At 39.3% G+C, this 26,739-nt stretch overlaps 1 protein-coding gene across 3 annotated transcripts in view; it reads left to right on the plus strand.

Moving 5' to 3' along the window:
* Positions 1–26,739, plus strand: part of NELL1 (neural EGFL like 1) — a 438,513-nt gene that overhangs the window by 380,028 nt on the left and 31,746 nt on the right. For 2 of the 3 annotated variants that reach the window (XM_034769799.1, XM_034769797.1), the window contains one exon: positions 20,878–21,018. The exons of the other annotated variant lie outside the window; for it this stretch is intronic. In XM_034769799.1, the coding sequence (XP_034625690.1) occupies positions 20,878–21,018 (141 nt within the window). The remainder of the gene's footprint in view (positions 1–20,877; positions 21,019–26,739) is intronic. 3 annotated transcript variants of the gene reach the window in all.

Consider the following 26,739-nt stretch of genomic DNA (forward strand, 5'->3'; position numbering starts at 1 on the left):
CACACTAATTTTTAGAAATAAAGAACTGTTTTGCTGCAAATGCACTTAAGACAAATTTGTTTGCCAAGCAGGACTGCTTCTCTACTTGGTTATAAGATGACAATTTGGTTTAAATGGAAAAAAGAATGTAAAAGATTCCCTGGTTTCTCATCCCCTTCTGGTCTCCACGTAAATGCCCCTTCACATCCTTTTGTCTACAAGAGACGGTGAGAATTGCAGCCTATGATGGAGATGGTATGCAATGTCTCATGTGACTGACTAGTCCAGTCTAAGATTTGTATGATCTTTGGCAGTTATTGCAAATGTAACTTTTGATTTTGATTGGGAGCTGCTTGCTTCCTATGGGACCTTTGCTCTTCAAGCTGTAGGAGCCAGTTTCTGTCATGGACTTTGATACCCTGATCGAGACAATGGTGTCGCTTTTTACGATCACTTGTCAAGATTTCCCATTGGTCAGGATCGTTTCCACATTCCTTCATATCTCGCTTGCGTGTGTCTTTATAGCAAAGTTTGGGACATCCTGTTGTTCTTGTTCCTTCTGATAACTCCCTATATAGCATGTCCTTGGGTATTCGTCAATCTTCCAACCTACTCAGATGGCCCAGTCAAAACAGTCATCTTTGCTATCACAGAATAAGAGGGATATTTTTGTGGGAGCTCCTGGTTAAAATATTGGGACACATTACCATTTTAAAATGAGTGAGGTCAACATTTTAAAGTCTGTGGCCTTTTTCTCAGCAGTGGTATTGAGCCAGATTATAATTAAGATGTATGTTTAGATACATTGCTAAGCTATGGTGTTCAAGCTGCAGATGGCCTTTGAACTAAAAACATCTTGGTAGCTGAAAATTTTGAAGGACAGGGTTAAATCCACAGTTAGTGTAAACTGGGTAGCTCCACTGAGGAAATGGCCCTAGGAGTATAAGAAATGATTTCTAACAAAACAAAACACAATTGCCACTTTGAAAAAAAAAATATAAGATAGAAAAACTCAATGTAAATCATGTGTTTTTGGTGGATCATGTAGCTTGTGTGTAAGTAACGAAGATCTCTCCTTGCTATATTTAATAAGTTAGAATAGAGATTGTAGGATTTGTGAACTTTAACAAGAAAGCATCAAACGAAATCAAAATTGTCCACTTTATCATTGTCATGGCTGGGGCACGGTCAGGAACCCAGAACCAGCCTCAAGGGCCGGGAGTTAGGAAAGGGAGCTGGCCTGGAGCAGAGTGGAGCAAAGCCGGAGAAAGGTCTGTCATAGTAGCTAGCTGGGGCTCCACCTAGTTGCACAGACAACTTCCAGGCATTTCCTCCAGGATTAGGTAGTGTATTTGGACAATCAGGGACCCTGGGAGCACTGCTAGTCAGGCCCTCTGTGGGTGACACATCATGTGGTGCTTGGGCTCACAAGGCTTACAGCCTGTCAATCAGGGTTTTGCCAAAATTGTTGGGTTGTGGTGGGGATGTGTCAGTCCCTCGAGGACTGGCAACGCCAAGCTCTAGAACCATGGATCTTCCCAGCCATGTCCTCATAGTTATTTCACTATTAGTCTGAAGGCCTCATTGCGGACAGCGAAATACTTTCAACATTGCTGCATTTAGAAGGCTATGAATTTCTGTAGTTGTTTTAACTAGATTCGAGTCCTCTGCCTTTACATACAAATTTGCTTTTGTCTGTGATCCAGAAATCCTTTGAGAATGAAAGTGTACAAGCTTTCAAATATATTTTATGTCAGGTACCTTCAGAATAGAGAGTTCATCTGAGTTCTTTTTTTTTTAGGGCTGACTTTTGCAAGGGCTCAGTATTATGCAGAGAGAGTAGCATCTTTTCTGATGGTTTTCAAGCCCCATCGGCTTCACAAAAGCATACCGTGCTGTCAGCATTGTGTGTTGATGATAAAACTTCCTGCCCATTTACACTCAAGTCATACTTCCAACTTTTGGAGAAGCTTAACATTCTCCTTGCTCTGATCATCATCCCTCTTGTTCTTCCTTTCCAACATTTGACTGCAGCTCAGTTAATCATTGTTTCAGGTGAAACAGTTCCAGTCTTGTTACAAAATGATATTTCCCTTTTGCAGACATAATTGTTGAACTTTAAAGGTGTGTAGATATATAACATTATTCTAACTTATGCTACTCATTCTTTTTTATTGTGACATGAGCCACAATCTTGTCATTGTCTAGTGCCAGGTTACAACTGTAAGTCTTGGTTAGGATTTTATGATACATGGTGGGAAAAGTAGTTGTCATAGAAGGATTATGTAGACTTTGTATAAGAATAAATTACCCATTGTAATTAGGAATAAAAATCCAGGAGCCATTTGGGATGTTTAATGAGACGGTTGTATAGAGATTTCAGGTTTTGATGAAAAATTATTTTGTCAAAGACAGTAAAAGTCTTCCTCCTAAAGACAGTGTGTATGTCTGCGGTATGTGCGTATCCCAGCATTTTCAACAAAGGCTATTTATTTTGCATGCTTCAGTACGTGGGTGTCCAACTTGCCATAGCTTAAGTTGAGCACCCATTGATTAAAGCACTGAAAATCAAAGGCTGTGTGTATATATACACAAATGCATTTGTAGTACTGATATTGTGCCATATATCCATTATCTAATCTTCATAACCTTTGGAGGTAGATGCTGAAGGCTAGATTCACAAGGGGGACGTAAGCTCCTAACTTCTATTTTAGGCACCTAAATCCAACATTTATGCCAGCTCCCCTCATTAACAAAACCACCACCTAGCTCTGTAAGCACCTAAAATCACCAGGCACCTAAGTTTTCACTGATAAGTCTCTTCTGGCAAATACCTCTTTTACATGGTAGATTGCAGGGCTGCTACTAGCAGGTCAGACTCTTGTACCTGATATGGTCTGGCTACAGAGCTTCCTTTATAGAGAGAGAAGCTATGGGTGTGTCTTACATGATATTCTTTAATACATTGGAGACTCTAGCTATTACCAGCCCAGGTCCCGATATGTGACACATAGCGCCACCTAGTGGGTGAACTAACTGCATAATACATTTTAGCATTCTATTACACCCTCAACATGTAAATTTCTGCAGATGGGAATGCCCACAGCCACCAAATTTGGCGCTGTCAAACTGCTCAGTGCCTAACTCACCCCTAAGCCCTAGCAGAATTCACACACTAAGAATTCTCCCACCTCTCTCATCTGCAGGGCCCAATTTTATTGGCCTACTCACAGCATGCCTAACCTGCAATAAACGGTGATGCTGCAGCCGCCCTCTCCCTTATACCCAAAAGCCCAGTGGTTAAAGCAATCACCCAAGTTGTGGGAGATGCTGGTCCAAATCCCCACTCTGCCTGATTCTAGGCAGGGAACTTGAACCGGGGGTCTTCCATCTGCAATATGAATGCCCTAGCCATGTGGCTCTAGGATATTAGGAAGGGGGAGGAGGGGTCCTCTCAGTCTCTAGTGTTGAAGCTGTTACACTGTGTAGGAAACACTTAAATAGTCATTGAGCTAAAGAGAGAGTGAGAATGACTCTATAACTCAATGGTTAGGGCACTTACCTTCTCCTCCTCCTCAGTTTTATTTGAGAAAGGGCTTAGATACCTAACTTCAGGAGAAGGTTCATGGCTGTGAATCCCAAGCGGGAGATTGGTATCTCCCTTCAGCTTGGACACCCAACTTCCTTTGAAAAGCACTAAACTCATTGAAGTTCTACAAAATTCTGGACTATTTTTTCCCATTCTAATTTTAATAAAACCTAATTTCAATTGTCAGCTTTTGCAGAAAGGTTGCAAAACTTAGGATAAGTTTCAGAGTAACAGCCGTGTTAGTCTGTATCCGCAAAAAGAAGAACAGGAGTACTTGTGGCACCTTAGAGACTAACAAATTTATTAGAGCATAAGCTTTCGTGGACTACAGCCCACTTCTTCGGATGCATATAGAATGGAACATATAATGAGGAGATATATATACACACATACAGAGAGCTTAAACAGGTGGGAGTTGTCTTACCAACTCTGAAAGGCCAATTAATTAAGAGAGAGAAAAAAAAAAAAAAAACTTTTGAAGTGATAATCAAGCTAGCCGAGTACAGACAGTGTGATAAGAAGTGTGAGAGTACTTACAAGGGGAGATAGAGTCAACGTTTGTAATGGCTCAGCCATTCCCAGTCCTTATTCAAACCGGAGTTGATTGTGTCTAGTTTGCATATCAATTCTAGCTCTGCAGTCTCTCTTTGGAGTCTGTTTTTGAAGTTTTTCTGTTGTAATATAGCCACCCGCAGGTCTGTCACTGAATGACCAGACAGGTTAAAGTGTTCTCCCACTGGTTTTTGAGTATTTTGATTCCTGATGTCAGATTTGTGTCCATTAATTCTTTTGCGTAGAGACTGTCCGGTTTGGCCAATGTACATGGCAGAGGGGCATTGCTGGCACATGATGGCATATATCACATTGGTAGATGTGCAGGTGAACGAGCCCCTCATGGTATGGCTGATGTGATTAGGTCCTATGATGATGTCACTTGAATAGATATGTGGACAGAGTTGGCATCGGGGTTTGTTACAAGGATAGGTTCCTGGGTTAGTGGTTTTGTTCAGTGATGTGTGGTTGCTGGTGAGTATTTGCTTTAGGTTGGGGGGTTGTCTGTAAGCGAGGACAGGTCTGTCTCCCAAGATCTGTGAGAGTAAAGGATCATCTTTCAGGATAGGTTGTAGATCTCTGATGATGCGCTGGAGAGGTTTTAGTTGGGGGCTGAAGGTGACAGCTAGTGGTGTTCTGTTATTTTCTTTGTTGGGCCTGTCTTGTAGGAGGTGACTTCTGGGTACTCGTCTGGCTCTGTCAATCTGTTTTTTCACTTCAGCAGGTGGGTATTGTAGTTTTAAGAATGCTTGATAGAGATCTTGTAGGTGCTTGTCTCTATCCGAGGGATTGGAGCAAATGCGGTTATATCTTAGAGCTTGGCTGTAGACAATGGATCGTGTGGTGTGTCCTGGATGGAAGCTGGAGGCATGTAGGTAAGTGTAGCGGTCAGTAGGTTTCCGGTATAGGGTGGTATTGATGTGACCATCGCTTATTAGCACAGTAGTGTCCAGGAAATGGACCGCTTGTGTGGATTGATCTAGGCTGAGGTTGATGGTGGGATGGAAATTATTGAAATCATGGTGAAATTCCTCAAGGGCTTCTTTTCCATGGGTCCAGATGATGAAGATGTCATCAATGTAGCGCAAGTAGAGTAGGGGCGTTAGGGGACGAGAGCTAAGGAAGCGTTGTTCTAAGTCAGCCATAAAAATGTTGGCATATTGTGGGGCCATGCGGGTACCCATAGCAGTGCCGCTGACTTGAAGGTATATATTGTCCCCAAATGTGAAATAGTTGTGGGTGAGGACAAAATCACAAAGTTCAGCCACCAGGTTAGCTGTGACATTATCAGGGATACTGTTCCTGATAGCTTGTAGTCCATCTTTGTGTGGAATATTGGTGTAGAGGGCTTCTACGTCCATAGTGGCCAGGATGGTGTTTTCTGGAAGATCACCGATGGAGTTTTTTTTTTTTTTTTTTCTCTTAATTAATTGGCCTCTCAGAGTTGGTAAGACAACTCCCACCTGTTTATGCTCTCTGTATGTGTGTATATATATCTCCTCATTATATGTTCCATTCTATATGCATCCGAAGAAGTGGGCTGTAGTCCACGAAATCTTATGCTCTAATAAATTTGTTAGTCTCTAAGGTGCCACAAGTACTCCTGTTCTTCTTAAAACTTAGGATGTGTTTGCAGGATGGTTGTCATAGGCAAAGCTACTAAGTTTTGACAGATTGAGTTGTTCTGCTCCAAAGTTCAAGGAAGAAGAAAAGCAGCTATTATGAGAAATTTTGTATTCATCTGAATTCCTTTTAATCTTACTTTATTTAATGCTGTTGATTAGCAACAGTGTTCAATCTCAGAACTGACCAAATTTCCGTGGTGAACAAAATCATGCTTACATATATACCTCCACCCCAATATAATGCTGTACTCTAGAGCCAAAAAATCTTGCCGCGTTATAGGTGAAACCGCATTATATCGAACTTGCTTTGACCCGCTGGAGCACACAGCCCCGCCCCCCCGGAGCGCTGCTTTACCGCGTTATATCCAAATTCGTGTTATATTGGGTCGCGTTATATCGGGGTAGAGGTGTAGTAAAATTTTGTTTACCCAAATGAAACGAAGGAGACACAACTTAATTTGGATAAATGAGGTTTTGATGAGTGGAGGACTTCTTATTCATTTAACATACACCGGGAACTATAACTCCATGTTGGATATGAACATTATTTGGATAATCAAGTAAGCAAGGCTTCATTGTTCCCCTTACCTTTCTCATAAGGGTGTTGTGAGGCACTATTATTATTTAGCGCTCATAAAGTGCTCTGAGATCTTTGCATGAAAGGTGCTATATACGTGCAAAATATTTATTTATTCTTAAAACTTGACAAGTGCCTTGGCTTCTCTTGCAGGATTTTCCACTTACTTCAGTTGTGCCTTTTTAATTGCTTAGAGAAATGATGAAATCATATCTCTGTGTTGGTTTAATTGGAATTATTGATGTCTGAAGTAGCATCTACTCAGAATTGAGTTTGATCAAAGTCTAACACAGAATGGTTTAGTGAAGTTAAAAATTCAGCTCCTAATTAAAAAACAAGAGTGAGAGCACACCCCAGGTGAACATTTTCTACTCTGGAAATGGTTAATTATATTTGGGAAAATAGAATCCTCTTAGTGCTTTTAAAAAAAAATAAAGGAGACAACAGTGACTTTCAGCTTCTAATCCCGGATATTTGCTAATGACTAAAACACTCACTACTCCACTCTTCTTTGGATTTTCATCCAGATACATTAACAGACACATCACCTAACAGTCTCTTATATTTTACTCATTCTTTAGTTTAAACTAGAGCTGTACGTTGATTAAAAATTCCATTTTGCAAAGAATTTTGAGAGTTCCAAATATGACTTTGTTCCAATACGGAATGAAAATCAAAAATTTTGACATTGTCCAGGAAGGAAAATGCTGAGGGGAAACATAGTTTTGGGTTGATCTAAACTTTTAGTTTTGATTTTGACTTTTTGATTGTCTATTATTTTGTAATATATGATACAAAAGAAAACAAAATGTTAAATAAAAAGTAATTTCAGAATGAAAAATCAAAATGTTTCATTTGAAAGACGTTAAAATGGGACATTTTGACTGACAATTTTTTTTTTCAGTTTTCTTCCAAAATGAAGTTCTGGTGAAATCAATTTGTTTCACAAAACACTTGATACAGCTGGAACTGCCTAATCCAGCAGGATATGGCTTTGTCGAACTTTCTCCAACTAGCTTTAGTTTCAACTTCTCAGACTTCCCAAACAAGAAGATGTAATAAACAAAAGAAAAAGATATTGAATGTATTGACTGGATTGTGTGTGGGATATTCTCTGCAGAAAACCGCTTTCATTATAGTGCACATTGAGAAATGCAAATGGGCTACAGAGGAAGCTTTAACACCATTGGGGTGAGTGTGGTTCCAAGCAGGGCAGAACAGAGAGGCTCGTACTGCCATTGTGCACACAAGGCAACTAGAATGCCACTGATGTGTGTGCTGTATGTAGGGTGACCAGACGTCAGACGATAAAATCGGGACCATCCCGATATTTAGGTGTTTGTCCCGCGTCCCAACCGATCTTTGTCCGAAACGCAATTTGTCCCGATACTTCGCTCTGTTTTTTTACTTGTTTTTTTTTTCCTCCGCCGGTGGACCCACTCTCCCCCATGTGTCCCGATATTTTCTTCCTCTCGTCTGGTCACCCTAGCTGTATGGTCTGTGTTTAATTTTCTCCAAGCAGTCCTTCCAGCCCTTCACAGTCTGACATTTCAAATGGTCTTTCTTTGTAGCCTCTCCTCTATGGAAAACAAACATGCTTATTCCATGATGGACAACACTAACCACGAATGATCTCTGGAAGGCTTTTTGCATTATCTGTTTGTGGATTTATTTCATAGAATCAATCATAGAATCATAGAATATCAGGGTTGGAAGGGATCAGTCCCCAACCTAATCATCCCAGCCAGGGCTTTGTCAAGCCTGACTTTAAAAACCTCTAAGGAAGGAGATTCCACCACCTCCCTAGGTAACCCATTCCAGTGCTTTGGAAAGTTTAAGACTATTGAAAATGCTCTCCTGAAGCTTAAAAAAATAGTGTTTGCTTTTTTTAACATTCAACGGGCTTGGAGGCTTATTAAAGAGACTGGAGCTGTCTATAGGGCGTGGGTACTATATACATTTAAGTTAGCATTTGGCTTCTTTTCTTACCTTAGGGTTAGATACAGGAGTTTTGAGGATGACAGCTGACACTTTTCTTAGTGGAAATAATTTGCCTTTTATCGTTTTCTTACCAACTGCTGCCTCCTGTTAACAGTGAAATTGTTTTGAAAAGTATGCTGTGGTGTTGTTGGTGTTCTGTTGTGAGAGAAACACGTTTTTGAGCTTACCATTTGGTCCCTTGACATGTGTTATCTACTTATGCTAAACAGACTGTTCCACCTTGTACTCAGATGTAACATTCTGAATTCATTTCCCAGACCTGAAGAAGAGCTCTGTGTAAGCTCAAAAGCTTGTGTCTCTCACCAACAGAAGTTGGTCCCATAAAAGATATTACCTCACCCACTCTGTGTCTCTGTTTTGAAAAGTGTTATTTAGTCTCAACCATATTCTCTTATGACAAGGCTCCAACTAATCAAGAGAACTTCCTAATAATGTGGATGTAAGCTTCCCAGTGAAGTGGTAGGAGCTCCATCACAAGTCTTTTTGACATTAAACTGGGAAAAACACTGAAGAATATCTTGTAGGGAACATTTCTGCACTGTCACAGGATGGGACTGGATGAGATAATTAGCTATTCCCACGCCTCTGTGATATTGAACTTAAACACTTTAAGTGCTGGGTTTAGTGATATTAGCTGGTAGTACACCTGAAGATTGCCCATGGATAGTCTCCTTTCAGCAGTATAACAATGCTAAGGCTTATCAATGAAGTTATTTCCACCGGAGAACTGTGTCACTTGAACTTTGTTTGTGGAGCACTTCATTGCTGGACAGCTGGTGCATCAAAGGTTATGTGGAATAGGGTCTGTCAGTATGCTAATGCATAAGAGGCCAAATTCATCCACTGTGTAATTCCCAGATTTCACTGGTGAATGGAGTTACACCATGGATCATTCACTTAATTTAAGAACTCGCTGTGGAGTAACAATTTCCTTTGAAACAATCACTTTCTTCATTCCCTCAGATATGATCCTTTCAGCTACCTCTGTTAGGCAACTGTTGTCAACATTTATGATCTCTGGTAGGAGTGCAAAGTCCCTTAATTTGTAGTGTAACAGAAGGTTCAGATCAGGTTCCATTTCTGAACTTCAAAGCTAGCCCTTATTTTTCTAATAAACCAGACCAAAACTCCAGATGCAAGCACCCCAGAACTCTGGGAAGTTCACATCCAATTGTGAACATTGCAGCTAAGGCACATCTCTCTCGACCTTTTTTGGGTGGAATCATTTTCTCCCAACTTCTCTAATCAGTTTTGATATAGTTTATTAGAAAGGTAAACTATGTTTTTGCATTCCTAGAGGAGTTTTTAAACTAAAGGCTCAGGGAAAGCCCACAGGTGCGGACAGAAACCTCACTTAGGGGAGGATTTATTAAAGAGGATCCTCTATATCATAGTAAAGAGGAGAGGCTAGAAGTTGATAAAGTACAGGTAGAAAGTGACAAACAAAAAAGAGTCCCATTCAATTACATTACATAAAGGCAGACAGCTACACATTGACAAATTTTGTAAGTGCTGGTATGCAAATGCTAGAAGCCTAAGTACTAAGTTGGGTGAATTACAGTGTGTGGTATTAAATGAGAATATTGACATAATAGGCATCACAAAAACTGAAGGAATGATGATAATCAATGGGACACAGAAATACCAGAGTACAAATTATATGGGGATGACAAAGTAGGTCATGCTAGTGGGGGAGTGGCACTATATGTGAAAGAAAGCACAGAGTCAAATATAGTAAAAATCTTAAACGAGCCAAACAGTATCTCTATGGATAGAAATGTCATGCTTGAAGAATAAGAGTATAGCTGTAGAAATATACTACCGACCACCAAGCCATAATAGTGAAGATGACTGTGAAATGCCCAGGGAAATTAGGCTAAAAACCAGAAAAACCTAATAATCATGAGGGATTTACAACTATCCTCATGTTTACTGGGTTCATGCCACCTCAGGATGGGATGCAGAGAGAAAATTTCTAGACACCATTAATGACTGCTTGCTGGTGCAGCTAGTTCTGGAACCCAAAAGGGGAGATGCGATTCTTGATTTATTCCTAAATGGAGCACATGATCTGCTCCACTATTTGCCAAGAAGTGAATAAAGCGTAACTGTTTGGGAATAGCAACCATAATGTCATGAAATTTAACATCCTTGTAGGAGAGAAAATACAAAAGAAATCCACCAGAGTAGCAGTTAACTTCAAAAAGGAGAACTGCGCAAAAATGAGGAAGCTAATTAAATGAAAATCAAAAATAGTCACATGAGTGAAATGTCTGCAAGCTGCATGGAAACTATTTAGAAACACTATAATAGACTCAAACAAAATGTATACCCCCAAATAAAACAAAACAATAAGAGGAACAAAAAGTGCCACCATAGCAAAACAGTATAAAAGAGGTAAATAAAGGCAAAAAGGCATCCTTTAAAAATTGGAGGTCAAATCCTGATGAGGAAAATAGAAAGGAGCATAAACCCTGGCAAGTCAAGTGTGAAAGTATAATTAGGCAGGCCAAAAAAGAATTTGAAGAGCAACTAGCAAATGACAAAAAAAATAGCAGCAATTTTTTTTTAAGTGCATCAGACGCAGGAAGCCTGCAAAATAGTGGAACCATTGGATGATCGAGGTGCTAAAGAAGCACTCAAGGAAGATAAAGCCATTGGGGAGAAGCTAAATGAATTCTTTGCATCAGTCTTCACTGCAGAGGATGTGAGGGAGATTCCACACCTGAGCCAATCTTTTTAGCTGGTAAAGCTGAGGAACTCTTCCAGACTGAAGTGTCAGTAAAGGAGGTGTTGGAACAAATTGATAAATTTAACTGTGAAAAGTCACCAGGACTGGATGGTATTCACCCAAGAGTTCTGAAGGAACTCAAATATGAAATTGCACAACTACTAACTGTTGTATGTAAACTATTGCTTAAATTGGCCTCTGTACCAGATGACTGGAGGACAGTTAATACAATGCTGATTATTTAAAACAAAAACAAAAAACAAAAACAAAAACCAAAAAGTTCCAGAGGTGATCCTGGCAAGCCTCACTTTAGTACCAGGAAAATTAGTTGAAATTATAGTAAAGAACAGAATTATCAGACACACAGATGAACATGATATTTTGGGGAAGAGTCAACACGGCTTTTGTAATGGGAAATCATGCCTCAACAGTCTAATAAAATTCATTGAAGGAGTCAAACATGAAAAAGAGTGATCCGGTTGATATAGTTTACTTGCACTTTCAGAAAGCCTGTGATAAGTTCCCACACCAAAGGCTCTTAAGCAAAGTAATCAGTCATGGAATAAGAGGGAAGGTCCTCTTATTGATCAGTAACTGGTTAAAATATAGGAAACACAGGGTAGGAATAAATGGCCAGTTTTCACAATGGAGAGAGATGAATAGCAGGGTCCCCTATGTATCTGTGTTGTTCAATTTATTCATAAATGATCCGGTAAAGAGTGAGGTGGCAAATTTTGCAAACAATACAAATTTACTTAAGATAGTAAGTCCAAAGCAGATTGCAAAGAGTTACAAAGGGATCTCACTAAACGGGGTGCCCTGGGCAACAAAATGACACATGAAATCCAATGTTGATAAGTGCAAAGTAATCCACATTGGAAATCATAATCCCAACTATACACACAAAGTGATGGGGTCTAAATTAGCTGTTACCACTCAAGAAAGGGATCTTGGAGTCATTGTGAATAGTTCTCTGAAAACATCTGCTCAATGTGCAGTGGCAGTCAAAACTAACAGAATGTTGGGAATCATTAGGAAAGGGATAGATAAAAAGAAAATATAATACTGTTATATAAATCCATGGGATGCCCATAACTTGAATGCTTCACGCAGTTCTAGTCACCTCATCTCAAAAAAAAAAAAAAAAAAAAAAAAAAAAAAAGAGAGAGATATTAGAATTGGTAAAAGTACAGAGAAACATCATAAAAATGATTAGGGTTTTGGAACAACTTCCATATGAGGAGAGATTAAAAAGACCGGGACTGTTCAGTTTAGAAAAAAGGCAACCAAGGGGGATATTATAGAGGTCAGGAAAATCATGACTGGTGTGGAGAAAGTAAATAAAGAAGTGTTATTTACCCCTTCACATGACACAAGCCAGGGGTCACTGGATGAAATTAAAAGGCAGCAGGTTAAAAAAAAAAAAAAACCATAAGAAAGTATTTCTTCACGTAACACACAGTCAACCTGTGGAACTCACTGCCAGGACCAAAAGTATAACTGTTACCAAAAAAAAAAAAATAGAATTATATAAATTCATGGAGGATAGTCCGTCAATGGCTATTAGGTAAGATGGTCAGGGATGCAACCCTATGCTCTGGGTTACCCTAAACCTGTGACTGCCAGAAGCTGGCAACAGAGGATAGATTACTTGATAATTGCCCTATTCTATTCATTCCCTCTGAAGCAGCTGGTACCTGCTGGAAGAAAGGATTCTGGACTAGATGGACCATTGGTCTGACCCAATATGGGTACTGTTATGTTCTTCTCATTCCATACACTAGATCAATGAAATTTGTGGTCAATGATGATTTTTGCTTCTAGAAGCAAACAAATTGTCTTTTTAGTTTTAAATACAGGTAATATGGCAAGATTGGTGCTAAAAGTGTCTGCTATGGTCATCGTGGATTAGAATGGATCTCCCTTATTAATTTTGTTCTTTCATTCCCAAGCAGTTTTTGTCCTAGTGCTCCTATCTAGTATACTGTAGCACTGCTTGTGTATTGCACATGCAGGTATAACAGTATTGTGGCCTAATTGAATTGATTTTCAAGGGCCAAGATTTTCAATATATCTTTAAAAATTGGACCAATTTTTGCTGATGACTCACCAGTACAGGTAACACTGCACAGCCTTGGGTCTGTTTGGTTGTTTAAGTATCGGCTTTATAGTAATTATATGGTGGAAGGATGACTTCACTGTTAAGACACTGGTCTGTGAATCAAGAGATTGGAGTCTATTCCTGGCTCTATCATAAGTTTTCTGTGTAACCTTGGGTGACTCACTTAACTCTTTGTATCTGAGTTGTTCCATCTGTAAAACAGGAATACTGCCTACCTACCTACGCTACTATAAGAAACCCTATAACCTACCAACTTTGAAGCCGATATTTCTTTGTGGCTTACAGAGGAATGGCTAAAATCTAGTTCATATCAGAAACTCAAATACAACCTTAATTGTGGACTACTATGGTTACTCTCATTCCCTGATAATTGGCTGCTAAAATTTTCCATTAAATACTATGGCAGTATTTGTGTTTCCTAAACAAGTCTTTATGCTTGGTATGAAAGAATCCAAAACTTTGTCTTAGATAATATATTGTGAATTGACAACCATCTGGCTAGCTCAGCGACTTTTAAATTGCAGCCTTCAAGTATACTGCAGATTTAGCATACAAATAGACTAATATGAAGAGACATGCACTAAACTGATAAAGAAATCAGTTTGGCGTGTTTATAAAAATGGATTTCAGTAAATGAGGTGTGATATATTAAAAGAATTAATCTTAAAAATTGCTGGCATCCAATAGTCTGTTATCCTGATAGCTTCAGTTAATCTGCTCTTGGGTTAAACTAATACTTTTAAATTTACACACACATTTTCCAGCTGATTAACAATCCTGATAACGCTAATCCACAGTTGCACAATAACTATGTTACAGCTGCTCTTTAACTGTAATAGGTGCCTGGGCACACCATCTACCTCTGAAGTACCATGTAGCTGCTACATATATTCAGTTTTTATTGGGACATCATGAACATGAGTTGTATTTGTTATATTTACAAACTGCAGTTTTTTATTTTACTTCCCTGTTCTCATGCCCTGGAGCCTGATCCTACGCTGTTACCTAGAACAAACTGCCGTTGCCAGAGTAAGGACTGTAGGATAAAGCCCAACGTAAATATGGCATAACTAAAATCACGACTTGAAAAGTGCCACTAGTGTGGAGTAGGGGAAAAAGAAGGAGGAAAGAATGTTAGCACCATTTGGTGCAGAAAACTTGCTCAACATCTCTTAATGGGATGAAATTAAGAAAGTTAAAAGTAAGGCTCGATGGAGAAGGAAAACTTCCCTTGAGTGACTATTCCAAAGACAACTACAAGCTTCCACCAGAAAGCAGTTGAAGCTCCATCACTTGGAACATTTAAAACTAGATTAGACAAAAATAGACTCTAGGGAACAATGTTGAATGGGAAAGAGGTTGAGATGACCGAGTAGCAGTTTTCTATCTCAAATATCTGTGATTCTGTGATGTACTGATAGGTGTGAGCTGATTTCTCAAGGTTGAGAAACACTCATTAGTCCTTATTCAGTTGTTACCATTAGAATGCTGTCTATTGGTTCAGATAACTAAATTACTTTACCTGAGTATTATCACTATTGTAGGTATTTACCCCTATAGTAAAAATATAGACATGTAGAGAATGCTGCAGATAGTGTAGTAAACTTACATTTTCCTCTAAAGCAAAGCTGGCAGGTTTTAAAGGGTGACCACTAATGACAGAATTGCAGTTTTCATTATAAACATTTGAGAGTAAACCTAATTTCTTCATGCCAGCTGGAAAGGGGCACCAGGGCCAACAGAAAAGGTAGTACCGTAATAATAGACCAAATTCAATCCTGAGATAAGCAGATGCAACTATTGAAACTAGAGAAGTGATGGCCACTTACATCAGGACTGAATTTGGCCAAGTAAGGTTTTAGGGGGTTGGTTTGTCTGAAGTTTTTTTGGTTTGGGAAATGGCTGTTGGTTATTGTTTTAATTTTTAGCTTATTAATCTGCCAAATGGGTAACATTCAGATCACATGCCCCTGCTTCATGTCGTTTTTTTCAAAGCAGTTGTATTCTGTGGGAGCATGGAGGGCCTCTTGAAGTGGGTGCATGTCTCCTCTGAGGTGTGTGGGGGAATCACATTTGCATAAAGCTCTCACCCATATTCAGTTTTCCCTGTCTTAATTTTATGAAAATGGAGGGAGATAGGATTCATGCCTCACTTGTCCAGATGGATGGACATTAAGCGATTTTATGATGAAGAGACTCTTTAGGGTGATGTTCCTTTGGAACATACAGCTATGATACTCTCCTGGAATTAGTATACTGAACAATCAAAGTGTGATTTCAGTTTAGGATGTCCGAGACCTTTGTGATGCTGTATTAATTGGAAAACACCTTAATTTTGTTTTTACCAAGTCTCCTATTCAATAAAGAGCTAAAGAAAAGGATTTCATACTTTTTTTTTTACATGAACAGCAATACTCTAGAAATTTGATGAACAGAGACTTTTATTTTAAAAACTCTGCTGTCTCATTTTGTGTAGAGCCTCTGGTAAAAACAGCATAAGAGTATAATCACATAATGACAGAAATATGGTGAAGCATTTTAGAAGATTGACTTATTTTAATTCTCCATTTTTCATCGGGTTCTGAAACCATTGTGTTTTATTTTGAGGTAAATTATCCTATTTATCATGTCTGCATAAATACCCCTATGAATAATGCAGGAAGCTGGAATGGTAAAAGTAAAAACTACAGACCTGTCCTCAAAGGACAGGATTAGCATCCTGCAAGAGCTTATTCAAAACCAACTGGTGTCCCTGTTGTACAATGGAAAAATGCACCACTTCGTACCTTCTGCAAAATCACCATAATGGAGTGTTGTCAGATCCATTAACAATCCTGTGCTAATGACAGTTAAATAACCAAGTGGGATAAAAGCATGCATTAGAACCTGCTATACAGTAACTCCTTCCAGATGGGCATTGTGAGCAGGGCTTAAACTGAAAAAAGGTTGGGAGGAGAAGGGCACCACGGGTGGTGTGGGGGGAAGAGCTGCAATGCCCCTTGTTAAATTAGAGTTAAATAGAAAATGTAAAAATTACATTAATGCAGACTTAATGTTCCACACAGCTGAAAGTCACATATTCATGATAGACAGAAGTTGAGATTCCCACAAGAATATTCATTTAGCACATGCACACTATTTTTTTTATACTATATATTTAAAAATGTAGCGCTTGATCCAAAGTCCATAAAAGTCAATGAGTCAATGGGAATCTTTCCATTGCTTTCAGTGGGTTTTGGATTAGCCTCATAAAGATGAATATACAGTAAAAGCTGTTTTATCCAGCACATTACCACCCGGAAAGCTCTATAAATTGGCATTTCTGACCTCCATTGAGATTCTGGTTTATAGTCCAGTTGATGCAGAGCCGGAAGGGGTGTGGAGGGCAGGCTCTGGGAGGGAGTTTGAGTGTTGAAAGGGACTCAGGGCAGCGGGTTGGGGCGCAGGAGGGGATGCTTTTAGGAGGAGGCACCACCTCCGCAGGTCTCTTTGGCCATGGTTCTCAGCCAATGGGAGCTGCAGAGCTAGCGTTCAGGGCGGGATGGGGGCAGAACCGCCTGCTGCGCCTCCGCCTAGAAGCAACCAGGACAGGTCACCGCTTGTGGGGAGCCACCCAAGGTGAGCACCCACCGGATCCAGCACCCCGCACCCTCTCCCGTGCCCCAACTTGCTGTCCTGAGCCCCGTCCCACACCCAAACTTCCTCCCAGAGCCCATGCCCTGCTCCCACTCCCATGCCGCAACCCCCAGCCTCGCAACCCCTCCCACACCCAAACTTCCTCCCTCTTAGTTATCCAGAATTTTTCACTTACCAGCACCCCCATTCTCCCAACGTGCTGGATAAAACAGCTTTTACTGTATTAAGCTATATATTTAAGGGGGCATCCTACTATCTCCTTTCCTTTCTTCCTACTCCCTGCCCCCATAAATGCTTGCAGAGGGCATTAATGTAGTAGAACTTTTGTGCTTCTCCAAAGATCTGTGCCTTTAACATACAGAGAATGTGGATCATTGGTTTGGGGTGGGCTGGGAGAGGAGCAGCACACACGGACCTGTGACTGCACACGTCCAGCAGTCATTTCCCGACAGCTGCGTTAGGGCATAGTCCCAGAATAGTTTTGTAGTACTTGTTTGGGGAATCAATACAATTTTGTTGTACAGTGCTGTTTTTATTCTTAATTTGTTGCTATATATTTTCTTCCCTTTACTTCCGTTTAACACATCTTTTTGTCTGGAAATCTATATATAATACGCACACTATAGCTTTGTAGGCAATTGAATCATATACTGTAGTAAAAAATCTGGCACTGATATACGTGTACCATATGCATATAAATATGGTGTACTTATGGCATCTTTGATCCAGTGATCTGAAAGTGCTTAATGTGAGTGTATAAAGATGGGAAAACAGAAGGGTGAAGTGACTTATTTGAGGGGGCCAGTGACAAACCTAGAATAGAACCCAGATTGCTTGATTTCCAATCGTCTTATCCAGCCATTAGATATTGCAAAATCTTCTTATATACAAATACCCCACATAAAAGTGCTTCCAAGAACCATAGTACGATAAGATGGAAAAGATCCAACTAGGTCATCTAGCCAATGCCCCTGACAGTGTGGGCTTGCTGTCTCCATTATATGATTTATATACTTTAAAACATCCCAGTTTACAAAGACCTCTTTGTTCTTAAATCACTCAGTATTTACAGAACAAATTCATAAATATTGTCCATGTACGACTTGCTAAAAATAGGGTAAGGGACAATAGGATCAGCTGAAGGGCCTTTTCTTTTTTTCTTTAGCCTTTGTGGACATTTGTGCAAGTGTGTGGGCTAACCAACTGTAATGCATTAGACAAATGGAAAGGCTGCTTTTTATTTTCCCCTTTGCCTTGCATACGGTACTCTAGACGTTTATCAAAATTTCATCGTCTAACCCTTTTCTCTATTCGTGTAGGAAGCTACAGATAAAGATGGTGTTGGTAGGTTAAGGAAGTAATAAAATCGAGAAATAATCAGTGATATTTTATTTTTCCCAACATAATGTGCATAGCCTCATGTTCTGACTCTCTTCTCCATTCTTTAAATAGGAGCAAATGCTCTAAGCAGGAGAGCTCTCTAAAAAGTAATCTACTAATTAGCATCCTGTACCATAAACCTAAATCAAACATTCTTTCAAAGGGACTCTGCTTTGGAGATAAACTTTAGAAAAACTCTATTGATTTCATAAATTAAAAACAGTAGAATTGAAGGCAGGGGAGGTCAAGTAAAGGACTGACCCAAGTAAACAATTTTTAGATCAGAGCGCTCTTGGATTCAATACAAGGGAAGAAAAAGAAGCAAGAAGAAGGATTCATTTGCAAATAACCTGCAGTAGCAAAGTCATGCACTTCCCAAATAGGATTAAACTTGTTCCATCAGCCATGACATGTGAAAAGATCATGGTTATAAATTCCATTTGCTATAATGAATTGAAAGCATCTGAATTTGCAAGCAGCGCTCATCATTGATGGACAGTTAGATTTGTACATTGTTTTTATGCTAAAATTAGCTTCCACAAAATATAAAGTACAGAGGGGTGGCAGCAGCAACGGAGTTTAAAGAGTAAACAAGCCGACTTTATTATTAGACAGATGTTGAAGAATGCTAGAAATAAATGGTAGTTGTATGCCAGCACTGTAGAAAATTACATTGCTTCGCTTTTAAGCAGAGTATGAACACAAAAGTGAAAAGGGGGCTTTGTTTTGATTTGTCAGTTAGATTTAAACAAGAATAAATATTATTATTAAACAAAAGAAAGATGGATCTGTCCTTTTGTGGTGCACTGCTAATATAAAATAATAAATATAGTTGAATTTGGAAAATACTTGGTTCTGATCTATACTGGTCTACATTAGAATAAATTTCACAGAAGTCAGTGGAGCCACACTGGTGTATAATATTTGTAAATGGAGATAAGAATCAAACTCAGATTGCTCAATAAAGATCCCAGTCTTGCATCAAGATCCAGGGGTGAGAGCTCTGCACCCATGCTCAAGGCAGAATTGAGGCCAAAGTCTGCAGATTTCCATTGTGTTTGTGATACAAGCTTTTATTCTTGTTTTATATACTGTTGACTAGATAGGAATAATTCTCAGTGGATGAAAGCAGCTCATCCTTGTTGAGGAAAAGACATTCATTTATAATTGGAAAGATCCCCTACAGTGGTGCTGAAAACTGTCCAAGATTTTTTAAAAATGGTTCTGGCTAAACAGAAGAATAAACCATTTTTTATGAACATCATGAAAATATAACAGCTTCTTAATTACTGGAAGGTTAACATAAAATTTATTTGCTAATTTTAATTATAATCCTCCAAAATATACTGCATAAATGCTCAAAGGAGAACAACAGCCAGGTGCCAGCACTAATCAGCCAAGGTTGTTACAGATTATGATGTTAAAGAAGGTTTAGAAAAATCCTTAGTAAAAGCAACACATGTTTACTGGAATTCTGCAGGGAACCAAACTTTCTTGTATATTTCCACTGCTACAAAATTACAGGTATATTGCCATTTGTTCACTCTTGTCCAGAGGATCTTATAACTGCAGCTGAAACATATGATTGCCTTTTCTTTCTGTCACATGCTATTACAATGTATTAACTTTCATCACAGAAACAGTGTGAAAATTGTAATTTCAGCAAGGTGTTAGTTAATTTTTGTAAAGTGTGTTGAACATATAAAGTCCTGTACAGTGGCCAAGTATTAACTCTAAAACAGAAATCCAGTTGCTGAAAATTTGTCGTCTTTTGCAGGCTGTACTGGGATGCCCAGTTTGGAGATTAGGCATATTATTAACACTGATTAGGGACCATTTCTATCACCTTTGCTCACACTACATCAGACTGTCTGGTCCAGCCAAACCCTAGGGCCCAGAGGGCCTTCCTCAGTCCTTGAGCAAGCTAGTGACCCGGTCTGGTTCCCAGGGAAAGTTAAAGTAGTGCCATGGACCTATTAGCTAGTCTCAGAGGCTTCCCAGCCATGATTCTTTTTGCCCGGCCATCCTACCTATATTTGGGGTCAGGAGAGGCATCATGGGAGTTGCTACAGCAGCCCTACACCAATAGAGAATTTCCCCTATGCCAAGAGAATCCTTAGAGGGATGGAGCCAATGATTTTAAGTCTGCACTGCTCTGGAGGACTAGTACAAAGCAGACCTAGTGGAATCGAGATCATACCCAGTAGGACTACTTTTGTCATTAAATAATATTCCATGTAATGGTGGTAGAGTAGGGCCCTTAGGATCATAATTGTACACCACCTGTACAGCACTTTAAAACTCCACCAGCAGCAAGAATGATCTCATATTTTGTTTTAGATCATTAAGCTTTCATTCTACAGTGATACTTCAGGATTCTCAGAAAAAGATACAGGGCCAAATTCTCAGTTGAGAATCTTCCTCAGAATGTTTTATGCACATGGAAAAAATAGTTCCTTCCCTCTGAATAAAAACACCTTATTTACGTATTATAGTAAAATTTTATTTACTTTTTATGTTTCAGATGTCCTACTTGTTGTTTTTGCCGTTGAACCAACTGTGTGTTTGGAACCATAACAAAATACAATCCATATTTTACAGGAAGACTTAAAAAAAAAAGCATCTAAAATGTTGGTGTCAAAGGAAATTAATTTTCTGGCTGGCTTGTGTTTTTCTCTGAGGCAGATATTGATGAGTGTGCAGAGGGGATCATTGAGTGTCACAACCATTCACGCTGTGTTAACCTCCCAGGGTGGTACCACTGTGAGTGCAGAAGCGGTTTCCATGACAATGGAACCTACTCACTTTCCGGGGAATCCTGTATTGGTAAGCAAAGATCAGCATAGAACTTTTTTTCTTCTGCATGGTGTCATACACTGCCTATTTGAGACAGCATGTCCTGAATGGTTATTATATTTAAGGCAAAAATTAGGATGTAACTAACCATTTGTTAAGCTCATCAGCATCTTTAGTAATACAATGTAGACATTGATAAAAGATCTGAACCATCGCATTTCTGAATGGTTATGTGGAATACGGACAATCAGAGGTCAAACGTCTGACTTACTGTCCTTAGCCATTTATCACCATAAGTAAACAACAGGGCCCCTTGTAGGTTGTTTTGCAAGTGTGACAGGCTACAGAATATGAACCATAGCTTTCAGATTTCAGCACAAAGATTTGGGAACACATTTAATCATGTCAGTGTTATTCATTGTGTATTATCATTTGTATTTATCTTGTTTTATTTTTAGGGCTATTCAAATAGAAAGCATTTGAGGCTATGCTGTACGTACTGTATTTGAGGACAAGGTCATAAGGACACAGATTGAAGGCATTTTTGAAAGTGTGTAGGAATCCCATTCTATCGTTAGGCTCTGTGATCTAGTGCTGAAAGTGGAGACCAGGAGTCAAGATGCCAGGGATAAAGTCCTGGTTCTGCCACTTTTATATGCTATGTGTAAACTTGGTTTGGTCACTTTACTTCTGGGGCACAAGACTGCATTTAAAAGTGCCAAGCAGTGGGAACACCACAGAGCGGATATTGAGCAGGATATAACTCTTCTGTCACCACATTATTTCCCTTCCACAACCATAGATATGACACTTCACTGCCTCTCCATATGACAGTGTGTTGAAGAGACCTTGGCTAAAGGACAGGGAGGCAAGACAGAAACACATACCCCAGCTTCTATGTTGCATTCTTCTGAATACTGTGTTCTTAGAAAATCTACAATGTAAGTTTCTATAGTTCCTTGTAGCGATTTCCCCACAAAAAATCTCACACCCAATAAACACCTTGGGCCCCAAGCTCATAGAATCATAGAAGATTAGGGTTGGAAGAGACCTCAGGAAGTCATCTAGTCTAATCCTCTGTTCAAAGCAGGACCAACACCAACTAAATCATTCCAGCCAGGGCTTTGTCAAGCCAAGCCTTAACAACCTCGAAGGATGGCGATTCCACCACCTCCCTAGGTAACCCATTCCAGTGCTTCACCACCCTCCTAGTGAAATAGTGTTTCCTAATATCCAACCTAAACAGCCCCTACTGCAACTTGAGACCATTGCTTCTTGTTCTGTCATCTGCCACCACGAGAGCAGCCTAGCTCCATCCTCTTTGGAACTCTCCTTTCAGGTAGTTAAAGGCTGCTATCAAATCCCCCCTCACTCTGTAGACTAAATAACCCAAGTTCCCTCAGCCTCTCCTCGTAAGTCGTGTGCCACAGCCCCCTAATCATTTTCATTGCCCTCCGCTGGACTCTCTCCAATTTGTCCACATCCCTTCTGTAGTGGGGGAACCAAAACTGGACGCAATACTCCAGGTGTGGCCTCACCAGTGTTGAATAGAGGGGAATAATCACTTCCCTCGATCTGCTGACAATGCTCCTACTAATACAGCCCAATATGCTATTGGCCTTCTTGGCAACAAGGGCACACTGCTGACTCATATTCAGCTTCTCATCCACTATAATTCCCAGGTCCTTTTCTGCAGAACTCCTGCTTAGCCAGTCAGTCCCCGGCCTGTATGTGATTCTTCCTTCCTAAGTGCAGGACTCTGCACTTGTCCTTGTTGAACCTCATCAGATTTCTTTTGGCCCAATCCTCCAATTTGTCTAGATCACTCTGGACCCTATCCCTACCCTCCAGCATATCTACCTCTCCCCACCCCCCAGATTAATGTCATCTATGAACTTGCTGAGGGTGCAACTCATGCCATCATCCAGATCATTAATAAAGATGTTGAACAAAACTGACCCCTTGGGGCACTCCGCTTGATACCGGCTGCCAACTAAACATCAAGCTGTTGATCACTATCCGTTGAGCCTGACAATCTAGCCAGCTTTCCATCCACCTTATAGTCCATTCATCCAATCCAAACTTCTTTAACTTGCTGGCAAGAATACTGTGGGAGACCATATTAAAAGCTTTGCTAAAGTCAAGATGTATCACATCCACATCCAGCTTCTATATGCTCAGGTTCCAGATTATCTCCACTCTGCATGCCCCTCCAGTGCCTTCAGCTTTCAATCTACTATTTCTCATTCTGATTTCTACCCTCCCTTGTCTCTCATCAGGCTCTTCAACCCCTTGATGCTCAGTGTCAGCACCCACTCACTTTCCTGTGTAGCCACCCCGAGTTCCCAGTTACACTCATTCTCTCCCTCAGAGATTTGCTCACATCTTTCATACTGGTGGAAGTTCCACATGAGGAGATATGCATGCTGAGCAAACTCTGCATCTCCTTTCCTCCTGGTGGCCCCAGGACTCTGGTTTGGCTGTATGTGTGGACTATGTTCTTTCAAAATGATGTAGATTCTGTATATTTCCTCTCTGATTCAATGGAAAAGATGCTAGTTTGAGTCTGATCTCTGGCCTGATTCGGCACTATTGACATCCATGGGAGTTTGCCCTTGACTTCCAATGGGAGCAGGTTTAGGCCCTTGTGTCACTCTTTACGCCTGTGGAAACCAGTGATTTCAATGCAGTTTCTTCCCATTGTGTAAATTAGATCAGAATCAGTCCAGATTTCATAGGTAAATGTTAAATTTGAAGGTGCTAAAGTAATATTCATTTTAAAATTCTGCCTTTACGGAAAAGTCTGATAGGTTTAACAGTTCTGTAAAGAAGATGTAATTCTCTATTAAATCTATCTATATAATTCTATAACAGGGATATAAATTTTATCTCTTAAATTTTATCATTTGGTTTAAAATCTCTAGAAAGGAGAGATTTAGATTAGCTTCTTAGAATTCTGTTTGATTTCTTTAGAATTCTGTTGATTTCATCGCTATTCAATTCTGAGAGAGTTTTCCATAAAGGTGATATTTGTGACAATGCTATATATATTTATCATAAAAAACTTTATTTTGCACTGTAAATGCATTTTGAGGTTTTGTTTCGTATACACAAGTGAGAAGGTTCTCCCTACTAATAAAAAATGAGAAATTGTAAATTTCAGTTGTCCATTGAGAAAAAATTAACCAATTAAGGCCTGATTTTGTGCTAAGTAAAGTTAGTGGAAGTTTGATGGAAGACTGGGCCTATAATTTAAAAAAAAAATCTACAATTAACATTCAAAATCAATACTTTATAGACTGACCAACAAATTTATATTAGCTTTTTATGCTTTGTCCTAAACAGACTCTTGCTACCAGGCAATGTATGTACCTAAATTCCCAATGGTCAATTTCATGAGGGTGGTTCTGTCAAAAATAATGAATTTCACAGCATTTCATGGTTTAATAGATACAATTCCACATAAAAGTCATTTATACTCAAACATATTCTTAGATATTTAAAATTCTGCTCTACTTATTTAAGTATTGTAAAAAGAGTGTCAGAGAGAGTCTAATTTTATCACAAAGTAAAGCAACATGAAATAACCCCAAAAGGTCCCGAAGAGTACTAAGCATAAAGGACAGAGTTCCTTCATGCCTGCCTGTCTCAGATATTTCAGAGATGCCTACCATCCTGCTGTGTAAGCACTTGGTAACAAATGTAATAAAGGCCTTGGACCAAACCATGATTGTAATTCCACTGTTTACAGTCTACACCAAGAATGTATTTAGTCCAGTGTTGTCACAATTTTGAATTGTCCAGTTTCCTCTTTTATAGATGGGTGCACTACCTGCTAAAGTCAGTAGTCCAAGTTGCAGTTGATGGGAGTTGTGCTCATGTAGTAAGGGCAGAACTGATCCCAAAATGTTACATTCCATGATATACTTAGAAGATTGAAGAGCAGTGTGCTTTCTTCAAAGCAAACTGCCCTCATTTTGACCTGCACAGTGTGTTGGAAGTTCACGAGGTGAGACATTTTTCTCACCGTGTGTAAGCAGTAAATGGAATGTGAAATTGATGGGATTTTTTTAATTAAATAGCTTTTCTGAGCCATCTGCTGCTGAGCACCAGAGCCAAAGAGAGCAAACCAGTTTCTGATAATCTTTTATACTGGTTTAACAGTTAGAAATTAAACAGGAAATTCTGCTATTCAAGTAGATCATTTAAAGATTAAGCTATTAAATTCTTTTAAAAAATATTATTATACTATGAATGAAACATGGATGTTACAAGCACATTCCAGCTGAAGATAAACTATAGCCATGTTACCTGAACACTGATTTGAACCTCTTTATAAAGTTTATTTCCATGATAAAGTATTTAGAGTCAAGGCCAGTCATTGAGCTGTTTATTCTAGATGAGAGAGGTTTCATCTGCATAGCAACTGTCTTTGCTTTACAGTCCCATGTGCATGAGAAATTGTGGGCCAAAATCACAGTGGAGTTACTCCAAGGATGAATTTGGCCCAGTGTTTAAATATTTTGTGATTAGTCTAAGAACATAAGAATCTACAAATGGCCATACAGGGTCAGACTCAAGGTCCATCTAGTTCAGTATTCTGTCTTCCAACAGTGGCAAGTATCAGATGCTTCAGAGGGAATGACCAGAAGAGGGCAATTATTGCGTAATCCATCCCCTAATGTCAGTTTCTGGCAGTCAGAGATTGAGGGACAACCATACCATGAGATTGCATCCCTGATCATCTTAACTAATAATCATTGATGGACCTATTCTTTTTTGAACCCAGGTATATTTTTGGCTTCCGCAATATCTGTTAGTAACAAGTTCCACAGGTTGATCGTGCGTTGTGTGAAGAAGTACTTCCTTATGTTTGTTTTAAACCTGCTGCCTGTTAATTTCATCGGATGACTCCTAGTTCTTGCGTTATGTGAAGGGGTAAATAAAAACTCCCTACTCACTTCTTCCAAACCATTCATGATTTTATAGACTTCTATCATAATCCCCCCTTAGTTATCTTTTCTAAAGTGAGCAGTCCCAATCTTTTTAATCTTTCCTCATATGGAAGCAGTTCCATACCCCTCATCATTCTTGGTTTGTTTGTTTATTTGTTTGTTTGTTTGTTTTTTGCCCTTCTCTGTACTGTTTCCAATTCTAATCTTTTTTGAGATGGGGCAACCAAAATTGCATGAAGTATTCAAGATGTGGGTATTTCATTAATTTATATAATGGCATTATGATATTTTCTGTCTTATTATCCTAATGTTTGAAAACATGGTTAGCTTTTTTGACTGCCTCTGCACACTGAGCAGATGTTTTCAGAAAACTATCCACGATGGCTCCAAGATCTTTCTTGAGTGGTAACAGCTAATTTAGACCCCCACCATTTTATATGTATACTTGGGATTATGTTTTCCAAGGTGTGCATTACTTTGCATTTCTGAACATTGAATTTCATCTGTCATTTTCTTTTCCAGTCAATAAGATTTGTGAGATTCCTTTTTGGCTCTTCACAGTCAGCTTTGGACTTAACTATCTTGAGTAACATATCATCTGCAAAGTTTGCCACCTCATTGTTCATCCCCTTTTTCACATAATTTATGAATATGTTGAACATCACAGGTCCCCATGCAGATCTTTGGGGACCATGCTATTTACTGCTCTGTACTTTAAAAACTGGCCATTTATTCCTACCCTTTGTTTCCTAACTTTTAACTAATTGCTGATCCATGAAAGAACCTTCCCTCTTAT

The sequence above is a fragment of the Trachemys scripta genome, chromosome 4 (assembly GCF_013100865.1).
Source record: "Trachemys scripta elegans isolate TJP31775 chromosome 4, CAS_Tse_1.0, whole genome shotgun sequence".
Taxonomy (NCBI): domain Eukaryota; kingdom Metazoa; phylum Chordata; order Testudines; family Emydidae; genus Trachemys; species Trachemys scripta.